This window comes from Rhizophagus irregularis, chromosome 28 (genome assembly GCF_026210795.1).
Source record: "Rhizophagus irregularis chromosome 28, complete sequence".
In the NCBI taxonomy this organism is placed as follows: Eukaryota; Fungi; Glomeromycota; class Glomeromycetes; order Glomerales; family Glomeraceae; genus Rhizophagus; species Rhizophagus irregularis.
Window position 1 is genome coordinate 631,525 of NC_089456.1, and position 19,735 is coordinate 651,259.

The 19,735-nt window shown below is 28.4% G+C and overlaps 5 protein-coding genes across 6 annotated transcripts; 3 read left to right on the plus strand and 2 right to left on the minus strand.

The window, feature by feature from the left end:
• The first annotated feature begins 6,442 nt into the window (after positions 1 to 6,442).
• On the plus strand, positions 6,443 to 7,953 carry OCT59_018781 (uncharacterized protein). The gene is made up of 6 exons (XM_066135613.1): positions 6,443 to 6,884; positions 6,966 to 7,047; positions 7,187 to 7,374; positions 7,451 to 7,578; positions 7,654 to 7,697; positions 7,775 to 7,953. The coding sequence occupies exons 2-6, from the start codon at positions 7,014 to 7,016 to the stop codon at positions 7,852 to 7,854; spliced, it is 474 nt and encodes a 157-aa protein (XP_066004883.1). The 5' UTR covers positions 6,443 to 6,884; positions 6,966 to 7,013; the 3' UTR covers positions 7,855 to 7,953.
• Positions 7,954 to 10,881: 2,928 nt separating this feature from the next.
• Positions 10,882 to 13,421, minus strand: OCT59_018782 (uncharacterized protein). 2 transcript variants are annotated; one of them, XM_066135614.1, is made up of 6 exons: positions 13,135 to 13,401; positions 12,791 to 12,967; positions 12,564 to 12,711; positions 12,361 to 12,481; positions 12,006 to 12,183; positions 10,882 to 11,921 (listed from the first exon to the last, which is right to left on the minus strand). In XM_066135614.1, the coding sequence occupies exons 1-6, from the start codon at positions 13,279 to 13,281 to the stop codon at positions 11,865 to 11,867; spliced, it is 828 nt and encodes a 275-aa protein (XP_066004884.1). In that variant the 5' UTR covers positions 13,282 to 13,401; the 3' UTR covers positions 10,882 to 11,864. The 2 variants fall into 2 exon arrangements, with proteins under 2 accessions (XP_066004884.1, XP_025169988.1); XM_025321014.2 differs by having other exon boundaries at positions 11,601 to 11,941; positions 13,135 to 13,421.
• Positions 13,422 to 13,509: 88 nt separating this feature from the next.
• Positions 13,510 to 15,122, plus strand: OCT59_018783 (uncharacterized protein). Its single transcript, XM_025321015.2, has 7 exons — positions 13,510 to 13,759; positions 13,824 to 13,901; positions 13,975 to 14,247; positions 14,326 to 14,458; positions 14,527 to 14,608; positions 14,681 to 14,783; positions 14,857 to 15,122. The coding sequence occupies exons 1-7, from the start codon at positions 13,546 to 13,548 to the stop codon at positions 14,952 to 14,954; spliced, it is 981 nt and encodes a 326-aa protein (XP_025169989.1). The 5' UTR covers positions 13,510 to 13,545; the 3' UTR covers positions 14,955 to 15,122.
• On the minus strand, positions 15,086 to 16,475 carry OCT59_018784 (uncharacterized protein). Its single transcript, XM_025311602.2, has 4 exons — positions 16,293 to 16,475; positions 16,010 to 16,200; positions 15,846 to 15,939; positions 15,086 to 15,757 (listed from the first exon to the last, which is right to left on the minus strand). The coding sequence occupies exons 1-4, from the start codon at positions 16,414 to 16,416 to the stop codon at positions 15,735 to 15,737; spliced, it is 432 nt and encodes a 143-aa protein (XP_025169990.1). The 5' UTR covers positions 16,417 to 16,475; the 3' UTR covers positions 15,086 to 15,734.
• A 134-nt stretch (positions 16,476 to 16,609) lies between these two features.
• OCT59_018785 (uncharacterized protein) lies at positions 16,610 to 18,468 on the plus strand (the record flags this gene model as incomplete). Its single annotated transcript, XM_066135615.1, has 5 exons — positions 16,610 to 16,781; positions 16,854 to 16,890; positions 16,953 to 17,266; positions 17,703 to 18,230; positions 18,295 to 18,468. 5 exons carry the CDS (start codon positions 16,610 to 16,612, stop codon positions 18,441 to 18,443), a joined length of 1,200 nt encoding a protein of 399 aa, XP_066004885.1. The 3' UTR covers positions 18,444 to 18,468.
• Between the last annotated feature and the right edge of the window lie 1,267 nt (positions 18,469 to 19,735).

A 19,735-nucleotide genomic window follows, 5' to 3' on the forward strand; every position in this document is an offset into this window, starting at 1 on the left:
TAGATGTTTTATGAAGATATTACTAAGGTTTTTAATTTCGCCTGAACTTCTTACAGCTTATATTGGGTTAGAACTATTATCATGAATCTTGGAGTTATCAACAATAATGTAAAATGGCAGCTCTATATGAATTAGAGATCCTGGGCAAAACTGAAATATTTAGTCATTTGACTAAACCGAAATAGTTTAGACATTTAAAATTAAAAGACGAAATGCCAAAATTCAATATTCCATAATATTTCCATGGATTTTTTATAGATTTCCATGAATTTTTAATTATAATAATTACTTATAAAAAAAAAAATAATAAATTTATATTAAAATATAATATTTTTTAAAGGAATTTATAAAACTATTTTATGTATAATATAATTTAATATATTTTTATAATAAAATTATAATTTTATATAAATAAAATTTAAACTTAAAAAGGGGATCGACTACATTTCTCACCTGCTGATCACTTGGCCATTTTTCTAGCGGAAGTTGCTGAAGGAAAAATTTTGGTTTTTCTCACTCAAGTAGTTGTAGAGTGCTTTTATTATTTGATTTAGACTTCTCAGTCATTCTTTCAAGACTCGAACGGGCCTTTAACTCGAAGTTTTGGTGGAGTTACAAAACTATGGAGTGGTTTTCACCAAAAGTAATTTTACTTCTGCAAAGCTTTTCTTCCACTGAGTTCCTGAAAGTTGTAACAGTTACGCATTGGGCGGCTGGACTTTGAACTCTGCACTAGTGTGAAGTTTTCCTGTTGGTTTCTTTACTTTTAGAAGTATTGAAAAAGTTTTTACATGAAGTATTAGTTGAAGTAGAGGTGCTTGAGAAGTGGGCTTCTTCTTATTATTAGTTGTTGTTTGAGGGGTTTGAAGTGGTAGACAAAGGCTTGATGTTTATTACCCTTTTTACTCAGTTTTTCCCTTAGGGGTTTTCTGAGATTATGACTTTCCTTTTTGTTTTCTAGTTTTTTCATTTTTCTGGAATTTTGGCATTTTTACTCTTAGTTTTTTTTTGGGGGAACTGGAGGTACTGGAATGTTGATCATCTGGGCTGGAGGTTTGGTGTTACTTAACTTTTTTGGATTTATGTAGATCGGTCTATTTAGGAGGGCTAATGGGATTGGTGGATTTTAGTTTTTAATTTTTACTAATCAAGTTGATCAGCAGTTGATTCATCAAAAGTACTAATATTAGATTGCTTACAATGTCATTGGCTGGATCTGGTATATCCGCTTGGATTTAGTAAAATACTGTAGCATTGGGAAGTGCATCTCCTATCGCTGTGGACTTTCATTCCATTCCATACCTCCTCTATATGAGGACTTCGTAGGGATTATGAAGGGGTTTGGCTTTTGTTTTTGTTTGTTTTTAATGTTAATATAATGGTAATATGGATTACTGGAGATATTTGATGGTTGCATTCTTATGGGTGGGTATAGCTAGTTTAGAAAATAGTTTTCATTGTTGTTAACTAATTTTAATGTAAGCATATATAAACCATCAAATTAAAATAAAAAAAAAAATTTTAACTTAAAAATATTACTATATAGTTTAGTCAATAACGAAACCAAAACTAGTTGGTGACGAAACTGAAATTTTTGGCAAAAAGAGTTTAGTCAGGTATCACTAATATGAATATTTCTCTGGGCTTTCTAAAAGGTTGAAAAGTAGTATGTCTTAGTTTCTACGCCTTTAAAATCTAACTGGCCAAGTGATTAACAGGCTAGACTATTATTTCTTGAAAGAAACTTATTAACTAGTAAATTTCTTACCAGTTGATATTTGTTAATAGAATGTTTAGGTTTCTAATATAAGGAGACATAGTTGAGGCGTACATTTGGTATTTTTCTCAGGTTTTCCAATTGCCTTGCTTAACAATTGAAGTTTAATTTATGTCTTTATTTTTTGTTTTTTGTTTTTCTTGATCACTTTTTTTAGTACAGTTAAACTTTGATATAATGAACCCTTGATATAGTGAATTTTTTAGACAACTATAATAAATTTCCCCTCGCTATAATGAATTAACCAATCAAATCTCTTAAAATCTTCATTATAGCCTTATAGCAAAGTTGAAGTCTGAAACCTAGGGTTCGTTATAACAAGAGTTGACTGTATAATTTTATTTTCTTTAGGGATAAGAAATACTGGAAAATTTGATTGTTATGGTGACTTGGTGTTATATTTTCAAAATTGATGATCACTTAAGTGATAAGGAGTGATAGGTTGGGTACCGCAGTTTTTGTAGTATGTCGATTAAGGTGGTTACATGTTGAACTATCATTGGATTGATTTATTTAAGTAGATCTTAGGCCAATACAGTCAACTTTTATTATAACAAACCCTAGGTTCTAGACTTCAACTTTACTATAAGACTATAGTGAAGATTTTAAGAGATTTGATTAGTTAATTCGTTATAGTAAGGGGAAATTTATTATAGTTGTCTAAAAAATTCACTATATCAAGTGCCTTCGTTATATCGGCGTTCGACTTATGATTCGTTCGGTAAAAGTATAGACGTTCTCCGTTAGATTGATCGTTCAAAATTATGAGATGTTCCTATTAGAATTGTATCACTATGAAAAAAAAATTCTTTAAAATATCTTTTAAAATATGCTATATATTTTAAAATATATCTAAAATGTACTTAAAATTTTAAATGTACTTAAAATATACTTAAAATTGCAATTTTAAGTATATTTAAAGTATGAAATTTTATCTTAAATTATATTAAAATAAAATATCTTAATTGCAATTTAAATATAATTTAAGTATAATTTAAGTACAAAATTTTACACTTTAAATATACTTAAAATTGCAATTTTAAGTATATTTTAAGTATATTTTAAAATGTTAAGTATATTTTAGATATATTTTAAAAATATATAAGTATATTTTAAGTACATGTTAAAGAAATTTTTTTTTATAGGGTATGACACTAAAAAGTTCTCCTAGCGGCTAGACTGCATAATACTAAAAAGTTTTTGAAGGTCTTTTTGAAGTAAGTTTGTTATTCATAATATATAGTCAAATAGGGAAAATTGAATTTTGTGCGTTTTTGATAGTGCTAATGGTATTTAGCTTTGGATGCTTCAATCTTTAAATGTAGCAGGGATGCTTTGCTGAATATGTATAGCATAGTCGACTTTACTTTGTTTGAGATATAACTCAGGAAGTAGCTGTTGTTATTTATATAAAAAGGGTGTTAAGTTTATAATCTTAGCATTTCTTTTTATGTATTTTTTAGAAGATTATTTGTTCTTGTATTAGTTAGTTCTGCACTTTGTTGTGGTTCTTTCTTGAATACCTGGTATTTTCTAAAGTAGCTTATGGTAAAAATTAATAAAATTCAAGCGTATGCCTTTTACAAACCAAAAAGTTACTCTCTGCCATCAGGAAATTATATGAAGTGAATATTAGCGTAAAGTTATCAAATATATATAATCCCTGAAAATTTACGCTCCATAAAAATCTATAAATATACGATTTTTGTATAAATTACACTTAAACATAGTATTTAAAAAGACATATCTTAAAAAGTGGCATAAATTCTATATGAATAGGTAGTTTCAAAGTTTTACATCTTTGAAAAAAATTCTTAAATATATGATTTTAAGTAATCTACATATAAAAATGATTTAAGAAATACTTCATCAATTTTGTATTTTAAAAAGTTTTATAAATTCTATACATGTAGGTAGTTTCAGTAATTTACGTTTTAGAAATTTGCATAAATACATGATTTTGCATAACCTATACATGAAAATGTAAAAATATTTCAAATAAATTTGAAGTTATGTAAAATTTATACAAATAGGTAACTTTGGTAATATATTTTCATAATCTATACTTTAAAAGAATTATACAGTTTACTCACTTTATAACAAAGTGAGTGGTTTGGCCAATCAAACCTTCGTTATAAGAAAATTTGTTATTTCTATAATGAATTATTTGGTATAGTATTATAACATAAGAAAATTTGTTAAACATGACTGGAATAATCTGGTATGGCTTGGAAAATTTGGTATATTGCGGTATATTGTATAACAACATATAACGTATGCACTTATATTATACAAAATTTCTTCGTTATATTAAAAAAATTCATTATAAAGAAAAATTCATTATAATAAGAGTTATTTTTATATTATACGATCTATAGATTACTTCGTTAAATGGTATACAGCATTTTATTAGTAATATTTGGTATAACAAGATTTTTTTTATATGTTAAAGTTAAAATCGGTACAACACTGAAGATCTGCTATATTAAGAAATCCGCTAAATCAAAATTCATTATAAAGCGAGTAAACTGTATAAATACATAAATATAAAGGTAAAAGGTTTAGGCATGTCTTTATTCTAAGATAAATATAAAATATAATATTAATAATTTTAAAAAAAAAATAAATAGTGTAGTGGTTAGATAATGAGACTTAATATATTAATAATTTGTCTTGAGATATTTAGTTTGACTCTTAGTGTAGGTAAAAAAATAAATAAATAAAATCTAATTAATAGTTTGACTCTTAATATAAGTAAAAAAAAAATAACAAAATGTAGAAAAATATCGAAAGATACGCAAGTAAAGGAAAGTTAGAAAAGAATTATAAAGAAAAAGAATTTATTATTTTTACTGTTAAACTACATTGTTTTTTACTATTAAAAACTATGTCATTTTTAAGAATACATTATTTTATATCATTGAAAATTTCTCTAAAATTTTCACACTCGTATATTATCACGAATGGTATAGATTTGCGTAGTTTTTCACATATGTATTATTTTGTAGATCTACACTTATTTTATTCTCCTGATGGAGTTGTTGTATATGTAATGTCTGGGGTCCTGTTAATTTTTCTGAGTACATTCTCTTTAAGTATATATTATATGTATTATATATATTTTTTCTAAATTATTCAATTTTAAGTATATACTTACTATATAGAAATCATATAAAATTTTCTTCTTTAATTGCACTTCCTTTTTAAATGCATGTTTTTCAAATTTTCATTATAGTTCCAAGGAAATTAATGCATTTAGAAAGAGTTAACATATATATTTGATATAGTTTTAAAATTTTACCAAAATTCCAAATTCCAATTTCAAATCATTGCCAAATACTATTGGTCAGTGTGTCATGTGATATTACACAAGACCATCAAAATGGAAATTTTTTACATGTCTTCCAAAAAAGGAAATTTTTGTGTTGATCGCTTAATTCTGTCTGACGTTATGTGACCCTAATTGGCCAATAGAATTTAGCCAACAATTTGGGATTTTGGCAAATTGCCGAAAGGTATTTTGATTTCGGCATATAGCCGAAAAGTTTCGGCACCCAAGTTTGGGTATCATTCAATTAAAATGTTAGTGGTTGTGATATAGATTTCAAAGAATTCAACAGACGTCAAATTTTATGAATTGAAATATTAAAAAATTAAAAAATTAATTTATTAAGGTAAATATTGATGAAAGTTGATATGCATAAATTTGAAATATTACATATTGATTGATTAATTATAAAGCCTTTACAAGAAACCACATTAGTTCCAAAGTGAAGTGAAAAATTAAGCGTAGATCAATATGCTGATACAGTATATGATGCGTTATAGTCAATTGCATCAGTATTAACCAATTTGTAATAAAAGGTGAAAACAACCTCTTACACAAATATTATATGCGTTAAATTTAAATAAGCTAGATTAGAGTAGCTTCTGTTTGTTAAAAGCAATTTTAGTGAACCTATAAAAAATTTTTCAGAAAATGACCACGTGTCTGAGTTTCTTCGGAATAAAACTAGAAAAATGATTATTTATCCGAATTTTTTTTATAGTGTGAACATATAAAAAAACACATAACAGTAATATTAAAAGAAGGCAGACTAGCAGGATATCATTATAGGATGCATAAAGCGAACAAAGAAATGGGTAAAGCTTTGGTGCACAATTATGAATCTTTCATATAGCATCAAACCACATTATAAATTGCTATGACGAAATCACGATGTTGATTTTTGAAACGTATTATCATATGATACCTTAGCATCGAATCTGGTTGGATTTTCTAAAAATGGTGATTTGGGGAATTTTCTTTATTACGAGATTTACTGGTCCGCAATTCAAAAAATCGATCATTTTTAATGATCAAATATTTCGGCTGATCAATTTAACGCTGATTGGTCAAATAACGATTCACAACACTTTAAAATTCATATGCTGTGTGATAAAATAAACGTCATACCAACGTTAGTCTTAATAATAAAAAAAAGGTTTACCGAGTGATATAATACCTCTTTGTTCAAGGTTTGGCCGCGAAAACTTTCCCAGGATCTCCAGCCTAACTGAATTGGTTAGGATAACTTAAATTATTTAAAACAGATAAACAAATAAACGCCAATTTACAAAATTTTCCTATCCTTATAAAAAAAAAATAATTCTTATCGGGCATTAATTATATACCGGACTCTCCATTCTGAAGCCGAAGATGAGCCTAGGAGCAAAAAAAAAAATAGTATTTAAAAATTTATTATTAACTCATCGATCGAATGAAAATATCCCTTAAAAATAAATATTTATTATTAATTGTAATAATTAAATGATTAAAAAAAAACGCCGACTTACTAAATTATCCAGCATGGTGCGATAAACCAAAAGACTGAACCTAACCGTGTGATTAAATAACAGGAACCTCTTTACATTATAAACATCTTTAATTGCTTATTAGTTAAGCTTATTTATTATACGCGTAACAAATTTAAGTGGGCGTTTTTTCATACAGATGGTGAATTTTACGTCAGTAACCGTCACTGTAAAAATAATTCACACGTTCGCCACGACTGTCTTATTTATAAGAAATGCACGTATTTCTTTCTTTTTCCTCAAACTCGCCCAAGTAAGTAATTAACAATTTAAACGAATATTACAATGAATGGGATGAGAAGTTTATTGAATTTTCGCCGTTTTTATGTTCAAGTTACCCCTTTTTCAAAGATGACGAAAGACATAGTTAGCGAAATCATTGATGACCACAAAATCATCAGGAATCTTGCGCAACGGTACGAAAATGAAAATAATACGGATGAGCGTCAAAAAATCGCAAACACCGTAATTCGCGAGAGTAGGATATTAAAATAGATAGAATATGTTTTAATATACGTGATAAATAAAAATATTTTCTTTTATAAATTTTAAAAGTCGCAGTTCATTCAGCATGTGAGGAAATTAACTTATACCCCGCGTTTGAAAGGCACTTTACTAATGGCAAGGAAATCGCGGATCATAGCCGCGAAGAACATCTCCAGGTCAAAAAAGATCTTTACAAGTTGGATTCAATGAAAGTCACTGATAATGGATACCATGAATTATTCGGAAAGATGTTGAAGGCATATATTTATTGATTTTGTATTATATCGCATAATCAATTGCATTAATGTATGCATGTTACGTGGTAATTTTTAGGAATTAGTACACCATATTGATGAAGAAGAATCCGATTTCCTGCCGAAGTTCAAGGAGACCATTTCTCAAAATGAATTAGAAAGTTTGGGTGCAAGTTTTGCCAAAACTCGTGTTACTGCTCCAACTCAGTTAGTAAAATTCCAAATATTAAATTCCTCGGGTTTATTGAAGATCTAACTTACCTACCACATGAATTTTCTTAGTCCTCATCCTAGTGCACCTGACAAACCACCAGCAGAAAGTCTAGGTAAGCATTTTTTTCGGATTATATATGTTTTCGAAAAATTTTTGTATTCTTGTTAATGCGTTAAATTATTTCTTTAGCCGGAATGACAGCCCTCCCTCTTGATAAAACACGTGATGCCGTGCGAGACTTTGTTGATACCGGACGCGATAAGCTTTAAAATTGTTCTCCTTATATTTATCTTTCTTTGAGTGTTTAGGAAATTTTAGTGTTCGATATAATTTTTTTTTTTAATAAAAATGCTTATGTCTTAATATAAATGAATCAATAATGAATTATTCAAAATTTAAAAAAAAATAAGCCGCATTTATTAAAAACATGTAAAGTTTCGCCTGAATCAGTGAGAAGTTATATATCAGAAAAAAATAAGCACAGTATACAGTATGCTAGAAATTTCGATATACGCAATTTGGTATATATTTTTATGTGCATTAAAAAAAAAAGCTTTTTATATAATCGAAACAACTGGTTTAATGGTAATTATTTTACGGAGTAATAAAATTGTTCTCAGTCAACTATGTTAAATCATAACAGTATCATAACTACAAATCAGGAAAAAAAATCAAACTATTAATTGTAAATCATTAACAGAGAATCGGTTTTATATAGATCACAATATTAGAGATGTAATCGGATTTTGGCTAAAAAAATGCATTTTATTAACCGTCATAAAATCCGATGGAATTACAATAAACTATTTATTATATTATATTGTTAGGCATTTTACCATTAAAAAATCCGAAACCTTAAAAATTCGATAACTTGCGTTTTATTATGTTTTAAGTAGTGCGAAAAGTTCAATTGAATACATGAAAACTTATAGAACAATGAAATACCCTGTTTTTTGAAAATACTAAAAAAAAAGCTTTTTTTTTCTATGAAAGAAGTTGTCCTGAAATAGATTTTTATTAATTTCGAAGTGAAAATGAAAAAATCGGCCCATTTTATTAAAAGGATAGTTACTTGGAATGTCCTTGTCGAAATTAGAGCGAAAATATTGAGAAAAAAATGTATCAATTTTAATAAAGTTTATTATAGTATTTTTCTGTATACCATACATAAGTTTTGATTTTATTAGTTGACTGGCCACCCCAACGACACGTGAAAAAATCAATAGTAAAATTTTTTATCATCTCGATCAACTAATTGAGACCGTAGATCACACGATTAATTCTCAGTCTCGTTTTATTTGACCAATTTTAAAAGAATTGAACATAAAATTTTTACCGGGTCATCGGAATTTAAAAACTAAGTCTGTCGCCTTATTTGTTACTGTAGTAAGAAAGAACACCCGTGTACTCATTCTTAATTAACAAAGTACCGACGGTACACCGGAAAACTGTGAGGACATTTAATTTTTCCTTTTTTGCCATCTATCCATAAGATTTTCAATCATTTAAAAAAATGAGTTTATTACAGTATAAAAAATCCTATTTGATCTTAGTAATAGAATCGTTTTTACAAAAAAAATTTAACCCATTTTTTTTTATAATGAAGCTATTAAAAAACTATCCCTGAAGTTACTAGCCCAGCCCCAGTGTCACCGACAAAAATTTTCGATCACGTGACATATTTTAAATTCATCACATCGTCACACCCTAGGGGTGTGGGGGGTCCAACTGGTTGGTTACACAATATAATATACAATAAGTCTAATAAATCAAAACTGTCCTCCATATAAATTCATATACGTTATTAGTAAATTACGATGATCGGTGAACAAAATACCCCTGCAATTAAAAAAACCAGCCACCCAATTATGTCATCCTTGAAACGTGATCTTTACGTCTGTTTTGTCGCGTCCAAGTACTTTAAATAATGTTTGGACCTTCTCTGAGAAGAAAAAAACAACATCGGCGGTTTTATTTTAGTATTTATGATGAATAAATCAATATTTAGAAGTCTAAAACAAGTAAAACAAGTTTATTTATTACAAGAAAACGTTATTTATATAGACTTTTAATTTATAATAACTTTTAAACCTTTTTTTTTAAAAAAAAACTGAAAAAAATATTGTCTATAGTAAATGTCTACAATAAATAGTTGTATGCAGTTTTCACTAATAAAAGAGAATGTATTTAATAAATTTTAATATAAAAGTGATATTTATTGTTAAAAACATATTTTTCATTGTTTTTTAAAAAAATTTTTTTAATACATATTTCGAAATAATAGTTTTTCTAATAAGCTATATTAAAACTTTGACCTGAGAAACCCAATAACGCTCTAATAGTCATGAAAATTTGCCAATATATGACTCTTACCAACACTAATCTACTCTCGAACATCGGCTTTTAGAAACGTTGTGCGTCAAAAGTTTTAGGCTTGGAATGTTGTCTTGGATATATTAAAATAATAAAATTCAGGGGTGACGGTAGTGGGACAGTTTGGTAATACGAAATTATATCGTGTAACCAACCAGTTGGACCCCCCACACCCCTAGCTTATTCGTCACTGTTTATTTTCACGTGTTAGTCATAACGCCGTAACGCCGGCCCTGCGCTAAATTTTTTATCGGTGCGACTGGGGTACTATAGTTCCCTGCGTATCCTGCGCCTCAAATTCGTTATGAAGGTAGATTATGTTTATGCGCGTTGTAAAAAAGTTTCTCCTTAATAAACTTCTCATTCAAACTTATCACAACTTAAAGCATGTAGTATAATTTTAAAATTATAGAATATATTTCCAAAAATATGTTTATATCTATTAAAACTTTTAAAATTGGTCAAATCGAATAGTTATCTTCCGAAAGTGGCCGAAAATTACTCGTGAGCGAGCGTTCTTGCAGAACTTGGATTAGCTTTAGTCATAACTGATCCATAAATTTAATTAACCTTATTATTATTTTTTTCTTTTCTTCTCTATAATAGAATTTTTAATTGAAAACTTAAGTAATAATAATGATGAATCGAGAAAATTTTATAACAAGCAGACACGAAACTCCCGGATGGAGTTATTTGGATCGAAGACGAGAACAAACAATGATAACAATTAAGTTTATATAAACGCGAGATTATTCGATTTTTGGAAAGAATTATATTAAAAAAAACACAAAATACTCAACCAACCCTTTAGCTGTACTGTCTAACGGCATGGGGTAAAAAATCATTACAGTCAGAAATCATGTGTTCGTATCATGTGATTTTATTTTTTTTTATTTATTCTTTAGTGTCCTTAAAATAGACCGGGGGTTCAGGTTCTTATCCTAGACCGCAACTGTTTAGGATAAAGAACCTGGACCCCCGATTCAGGATAAATTTGTCCTATTCTTTATTCTCAGCAATAAATAAATTAGATACCCACCTTTTTTGACTACCCGGGCATTTCACCGAAAGCCATTTCGCCGAAAAATAATCTCTGGTCTGAGTATTTATAATGCTGCATAATGTTGGTCCTATTTTTCGGTGAACCGTCCTTTCGGCGAAATGCCCCGTAACCATCAAATACCGAAACCTACAAAAATAAAAGATAAAGAACGTTAGAAACGTTCTTTTATAAAATAAAAAAAAATATTAAAGTTTCGTAACGAAAAATTTGTTACGAAACTTACCATTTACCCGCTTCAGAACTTTGGAATTATTTGGTGCAGTACGGTATAACGCATTACTAAGTGTCATTCGTGTGTTGTTTGAATAATAACCCGGTATTATACCCGGTTCTTATTATTTTAAAAATACGTTTATAAAAGGTTATACATGTTCTTAATAAGTTGAACATTAAACAAAGGAAATATTGAAATTATCTACATAACTACATTAGATCGTGTTAAATTTTTATTGCTTGCAAAATTTTAGATTTCTATTGACAAAATTGACAAAATGATTAATTGATTTATTGCATCTTTGTATATACTAAAATATAATGTGAAAAAACATTGTAAATATATGAACCACTAAAAAAAGGATTAGGTCTAGATTTAAAACTCTTTATATATGAATAAGATAAAGAAAGAAACAATGTTTCTAAATCGCATAATCTCATAAATAGCGAAGAGAATCTCTGTGAATAATATATAAAATAAATTCCTGCTGAGCATCATAATCCACAAAACACGGAAAAAATATTTAATAAATGCTCATATTAAATCATAAGAGTTTTTCGCTGTACATAGTGAGAAAAAATGAGAGGAATTCTAAATCCAATCATTTGTCATACAATCTATTTAAATTGCTATGACAAATCCATTCCATTTTCTCCATTTACTCCCTTTGATGTATTTTGTGAACCCTACAGTATTAAAATTAAAGCTTTTATAAAATATGAATAGAATAACTAATAATAAAAGCTATTTCTTTTATCAAATTTACTTACATCATCAATGGCCATATAAGCATCTAAATCTGCATCAAGGTCATCATATGTGACAGGCTTACGATTAGACGGTTTTTGTGAATTATTACTGCCACGTCCACGTCCGCGACCACGACCTCGATGTGCTGCAGGTGAAGAATTACCTAGCCTTTCTCGAATATTTCCGCGAGCAGACTTACTATGTGATTGTAATATTTCAAGTAGAGAAGGAAAAAGTCAACGTGTCTGTATATGTAATATAACATACGGATTCATTTTTTGCAAAAAAAAAAATAATAATTGTGTATACTACTACAAATTTGATCTACTAAGTATTTTGTAGTAAAACAATAAGTAAAATATTTTAAACACATACACTGGTATACCACCTAAGCGATCCATAATTGAGCCGCCACCATTAGAGTTAGATGAACCGCGTATGGTTGCATTTTTTTGTGTAGGTTTCAACGGAGCATATTTAATTTTCATTTGAAGTCCTAAACGGACAAAATTAAAATATCAATGATAAAATATTAATTAAAAATTATAAACTTAAATATATCCATTACGATACAATACCATCAAGTGTCTTTCCATTATATTTCCGCAGAGCCGCTTCGGCTTCTGATGGTGTTTCGAAAACCACATCAGCTACACCAGTACTTCGACCGGCACGATCATAGTGTATATAAACTTTCTTTACGGTACCACATTCAGAAAATAATTCCTACATAGAACAATTTTGTTAATAAAAATGATATATACACGTATATATTTGTATATTAACAATTAAAATTACTCTCAACCTCAAGATCTTCTTGAGTTACTTCATAAAATAAGTTTTCCACAATCAATTTATTATTTCCATTAGAGTTAGAAGTATTTCGTCGAGAACTGGTTGCATTTGAACGGCGACTGTTAGAGTTACTGTCCTCGAAAAGATCGTGGGACCATTGCCCATTTATATCACCTCTTGGAGGACGCTAATAAATAAAGGTTTATGGATTTATTGATTAAATTTGAAAAAAAAATGCAAGCTGTCTTTTGAAATAGAACAATCTAATAACTCACCTATACAATACAAATAAACCTTTGTAATACTCTCTTTTAAGTAAATTGCGCTTTAAAACATTGAGAAGTCTATAGTTACCTGCCGTACGTAGGGGGCATTTCTAGTACGAGCACTGCGATTTGAAGTACTTCCGGAAGAAACACGTCCACCCCTTCGAGATGATCTCCCCTTTGGTTTTCTATTAGAACTATAATCATCAATTGCCATGTTTAAAGTACCGCTCATTTTAATTGAAAATTCTTAAAAAGTATAACTTCTATGTCCAGTTAATATGGTGCAAAAAAACCAATAATCAAAAATGAACGAATGGTGTTTTTGTAGGGATGAAAATAACTTTTTGTTTGTGACTAAAATCTAACAGATAAACTATTGTCAAATTAATTGACTCAGATAGGTCAAATGACCGCTAAATATATAATTTCATATAAAATCAACTAAACGCGCTTTTTTTTTACTTTATTTATTCACAAAAATACAACCAATAATCAAATGACTTCTCTCAACGTCTATCTCGCCAAAAAATATGGCGCAAAATCTACAACTTCACAGATCGAAACTACAAAGAAAAAAAAGAAAAAAATAAAATCTACGCCTACAGCTGATAAGCTGGGAAGTGTGGCGATAATTGATGAAGAGGATATTACTGGACAGTGGAAAAATGTTCGTTCGGAAGACGAAGAAGACGAGAATGCTCCTATAGTCGGTAATTCATTGATATTATCATTCTTTATGCTAAGGAGACTAGCTTATTGGTTATTCTATTCTAGAAGTTTCTACAGAATCGCAACAATCCAGCAAGTGGAAGCCTATTGTAGAAGATATAGGAGACGAAGCTCCACAAATTGGTTAGAAATTGTATGCTCGTTTGTAATAATAGAGCACATTTCTTATCTTACTGATTATTTTTTTATATTATAGTAAATGCCTCTAATGATTTATTTGAGTATATGAGTCATGAAGGAAATAACAAAGATAATTCTGAAGTTTCCGAGGAACCTATACCAAAACGTCATAAAACATCTTCCTCACCATCTGTCAAAACGTCTTCAGGTTTAGACGTGGGTTTACACTCTTCTGACAAGGTGCGTAAAGATATAGAACGAGCTAAGAGAGATGAAAAGGATTTAGTGAATAAGATGGATCCTTCATCATCTGGTCGTGGTGCAGCTACTATATATCGCGATAATAAAGGTACGTATGCTTTAATAAATTTTCTATCAAATATTGCAACTTAAATATTAATACTCGACACACACATAATTCTTATAGGTACTAAAATTAATAAAGCAGCAAAAAGAGCAGAAGAACGACGTAAGATTGAAGAAGAAGAAAAGTTATTAAAATGGGGTAAAGAAGAGGAAATTCGTCGAGAGGAAGAATTACTAAATAAGCCTTTAGCGATGTAATATATATTTTTTAATTTACTTTATAACCATTAATTTGAATTCTTTCTAACATCTCTTTTCTTAGTTACAAAGACGATAAAGATTTAAATGAAGAATTGAAGGCTAAGGAAAGGTGGAATGATCCAGCCGAAATGTTTTTAACTAAGGTATTTTCGTGAAATTAATTTGTGTTATATGTATCGTTTAAGGATGATTTATTCATACACATAAATTCATAGAAAAAAAATAAAAAGAGAATTAATGAGAGACCAAGATATCAAGGTCCACCGGCACCACCTAATAGATTTAATATACAACCGGGATTTAGATGGGATGGTATTGGTATGTAACAAAATGATTTGGTTTTGTTAGTTTAGTTCCTTATTAGTAGTATATTTATTTAATTACATTTCAGATCGTTCAAATGGATTTGAAAGACAATATTTTGAAAAACAAAACGCTAGAGCTACACTCGCTAATGAAGCGTATAAGTGGTCTGTGGAAGACATGTGATGTTAATCCATAACAATAATAAAATTATAAGTATACTAGAATGGGCATTACTTTTAATACTGTGTATGTATATTGTTATCATGTGAAACATAATAACATTTAAACAGAAGATAAAGCTTCTCAACAATTTGGCTCGAAAAGTAATAAATTTATAAGTTTATTGCTTCGGATGTGAATGTATCTTAGATGCTAAATATTTTTAAACAAGTGTTCTTTAGGGCATAAACTAATTACCCACTAAATTGATAGTGATTCCACATGTTTATGTAAAGAAGACAGCCATCTTCGGAAAATACACAGCTTGAACAAATTCGTTTGCTTGATTACATTTTATCATATTACAAACATTCTAAGAATATTAAGTAATTTTCTAACCTATAGACTATAGTATAGAGAATTAATTTTAAACATAATGTTAAGGAAAGTCAAAATTACATTATGCTTAAATAATTGATATTTATTGATTCTTTGATACTTCAAATTAATAAAAATTAATAAAAAAAACTCAAGTTTAATGTATTTCGCACATAAACTACCATCATATGATAAAAAAAACCTCTTTACTGATGATTAGCACTTCATAAATATAATCACTTTGAATGTCTCCCATAATGGGCTCAACAACTTTTTGTGAATAATAAAACATGCTAATTTTGTTTTTTATCTTACCAATGATCTTTTCTCAATTTTAAAACATTCAAATTTCCTCGAAATCACACAATCAAAATGTAGCGATTCACTTTTTGAGTAGGGAAGAAAAAAATATATATTTTTACAAAACTACTTATGTTTGGGTTCCCCAACTAATAATAAAACAAATAAATCATTAATTCAAAAAAAAAAAAGATAAATTTTAAAATCGGACTTATTTATATCTAGTGCTATACTCACTGTTTTTACCGCGCAGCTTAATATTAAGAATATTTTCCAATTTTCCAATTATAGCGGGATTTGGGATAGTTCTGCTCATCTCATAATCATTTATCTTACGAAAATAATAAGTAATTAATAATCAAATGATATAAAAAAAGAAAATGTTTTCTGATGTTACTCACAATATTAGCTTTCTCGTTAATCTTTTGGCCGAGTTCTTTTTGTGTTAACCCTTTAGCTTGTCTAGCCTGTTGAATAGCTTTACCAACTGACAAACTAATTTTTGGTGGCGGAGCTACTTCATTTTCTCGATCAAGCTTGGCTATTTTTTGGTGATCTGTCATAGAATGTCCTTTATTGGTACCACCGGTAGCTATAAAAACGAAAAATGTGTTAGTTTAACTTGTTCTTATAAAAAAACAAGAGGAATAATGTATTTAAACAGCCTAAGAACTGAGCCAGTACCTTTACGTTCTGTACCAACAACAGCACCAGCACGACGAGCTGCATTTATCGCCGCAGCACCTTTAGTAACCTTGGGAACCTCAGCTCTCTTACGAATAATAGTTTGTTTATCCCAGTCTTCCATTTTTATTTTTTAAAAAAAAGTGAAAAACAAGAAAATTGAAACGAGATAGTGGGATATTTATATTTTACATACTCGACTAGAAGGTTCTAATCAGCTGTCCATTACGCAATTTTTGTTTATCACACAGCTTATACAACACGTGTTACGCTAAAAATCTATAAAATGTAGATTTATATCAATTGATTTCTTTAAAATGATGAATCTGATCAATAAAAGACCCGGTTTAGCGTTATCAATTTCAAGAATTCGTTGTAATTTTGGTCGATATAAATCAGAAATTGCTATCAATTCTAAAGAAATTGAGCAAACACCAAATAACTTACCTTTAGCAGGATATCGTGTTGTCGACCTAACACGTATTTTGGGTAAATATTATTATACATTGTACGGAATTTTTAATTTATATGTTAACTTTTTATTATTAAATGCTTCATTAGCTGGTCCTTATTGTACAATGTTGTTGGGTGATCTTGGGTAAGATATTTTATCTATAATTTCATCTTTTTAATGATTAATATAATTAATCCATTGCTCAGTGCTGAAATAATCAAAGTTGAGAACCCCAAACATGGTGACGATTCGCGCACATGGGGTCCTCCATGGGCATATAATAAAGATCTTAATGATAAATCCAGCCCTGAAAGTGCATATTTTCTTGCCGTTAATAGAAATAAGAAATCTATCACAGTAAATTTTAAAACACAGTTAGGTGCTCAAATAATAAAGGATTTAATAAAAAAAAGTGATATATTAGTAGAAAATTACATTCCAGGTAAATTAGATAAATTGGGACTAGGTTATGAAGAATTAAATAAAATTAATCCGAAGTTGATCTATGCTTCGATTACTGGTAAGTTTTAAAACTTAAATAACTCGCTATGTGACCATTATGTATAATAGGTATAAATTAAAATTGCCATCCTATCTTTTTTTTTAAAAAAAAAATTGTGAAAGGGTATGGTCAAACAGGCCCCTATGCAAAACGTGCTGGATACGATGTGATTGTTGAAGTATGTATTATTTATTTTTATGTTATTACGATATAAATTTAGTTATTAATTTTTGAGGCTAGGCTGAAGCTGGCCTTATGCATATTACTGGTGAAGAAGGTGGCGAACCAGTTAAAGTTGGAGTAGCCATTACGGGTATAAAATAATCCTCTTAATAACTTAATATGAATATGATTATAAATTAATTTCTATATATTATAGATTTAACAACTGGTATGGAAATTGCAGTATCGAGGTCTTGATATATTATTTTACTGAATTGTATATAAAATATAGGACTTTACACGCACGGTGCTATTATGGCGGCACTTATATCAAGAATGCGAACAAATCAAGGACAAAGAATTGATTGTTCGTTAATTGAATGTCAAGTTGCTTCGTTAGCAAATATTGGCAGCAATTATCTTATTGCTAATCAAGAAGCAAGTCGGATGGGAACTTCACATATTTCCATTGTTCCATATCAAAGATTTAAAACAAAAGATAGTTTTATTATAATTGGAGCGGGAAATGATGGACAATTCAAAATTTTATGCAATGCCATTGAAGAAAGAACTTTATTACAAGATGAAAGATTTAAAACAAATTCAAATCGCGTCAAAAATAGAAAAGAATTGATTGATTTATTACAAAAAAAATTCATTGAAAAAGATACTGAATATTGGTTATCTGTTTTTTCTGATAAAGGTATTCCATTCGCTCCAATCAATAATATTAAAAAAACCTTTGAGCATCCTCAAGTTATTGCCCGTGGAATGATTCAAGAAGTTGAACATCCAAAATCTGGAAAGATTAAATTGACAGGTTAGAATTTCCTATATAAATATTGTGTAATTTAGAAAGTTCTTCTTATGCCTTTATATTATAGGAATACCTGTTAAATATAGCAAAGAAGATCCAAGAATAAGATTACCGCCTCCAACTCTTGGGCAACATACACATGAAGTTCTGAGTAATATTTTAGGTTATTCTGAGGATAAAATCAAAACTTTGATAGAAGGGCACATTATTAATTAAACTCATCATCAATAATACAATATAATATAATAAGGCAAATTTTTATTTAAAAATGCAATTCATATATATGTTTTTTCTTGAATTAAATAGTAATTAAATAATTTTTATTAAAAATTAAGCTTCTTTAATAGATTGTAATATATTAATATGTTAAAATATATATAAAAAATCATAGTTAAATACTAAATTAACTATAATTTTGGTTATTGAAAACTTATAATATACAAAACATTTCAATAAAAATTGCTTTTATTTTAAGAAAAAATTTATTCGTCGCCTGGAGCGATAAATATTATACGTTGCCTTTATAAAATCACGTGATTTACGATAATACTTTATTATTGAATTTTTATATAAGATTATCACTATACATTATCTATATATTATTTAATAAAACAATTAATCATACTTTACATTTTCCTTACTAGGGCATTTAGGAGTATAATGTTCCATTTTATGACATATACCACATTTACATCCTCCAATATTACTGTTTACTTCAATATTATCTTTTTTACAACTAACATTAGTATATTTCCTTTTAATATCCACTTTATTTTCTTTACTAAAAACTTTTAGTCATTTGTTAGGAGGCTACCCTTTACCATAATATACTAATGGATTTTTAATATCATTAATATTATATACACATCCATCAGATAATTTTACAACATTATTTGAATTAGTATTTGTTAATTAAGAATCAGCTTCACATTTTGCTTCCTTATCAATTTTTTTTGTATATAATTTTGAACCTGAATTTTTTGAATATTATTGTAATGTTTAGAAATAAATTTTAATATATTATCATTTTGAGACTTTTGAATACATGCATTAATAAAGTATATAGAATTAACATTTTCCTATACTTTGTCTTATAATCATTTTACCAGCATTAGTATAACATAAAATAATGCATTTTAATTTTCTACCATCAACTTAAAAAAATGGCAGCAAATAATACTATGTAAAACTAATAATAAACATGTACAAAGATGAGTACTATCTTTAAATATAATTATACATTAATAAGATTTTGTAACCAACTACACCAAGTTATTATGATTTTTTTCCTTTTTAGATCAATTAACCAATAGGATTGCTGGTAAAATTACTAGTAAATTTGAAATTTTTTTCAGGGACTTCTATTAGGAATAAGCAGGATTCTGCCATAATATTTCATAAGTTTGTAATGTAATATTTTACAACTTTACAAATCATAATATTTTAAAAGTTCTGTAAATTTTTGAAAAATTGCATTAAGTATAAATATTTGAAGTATTACGCTGTAA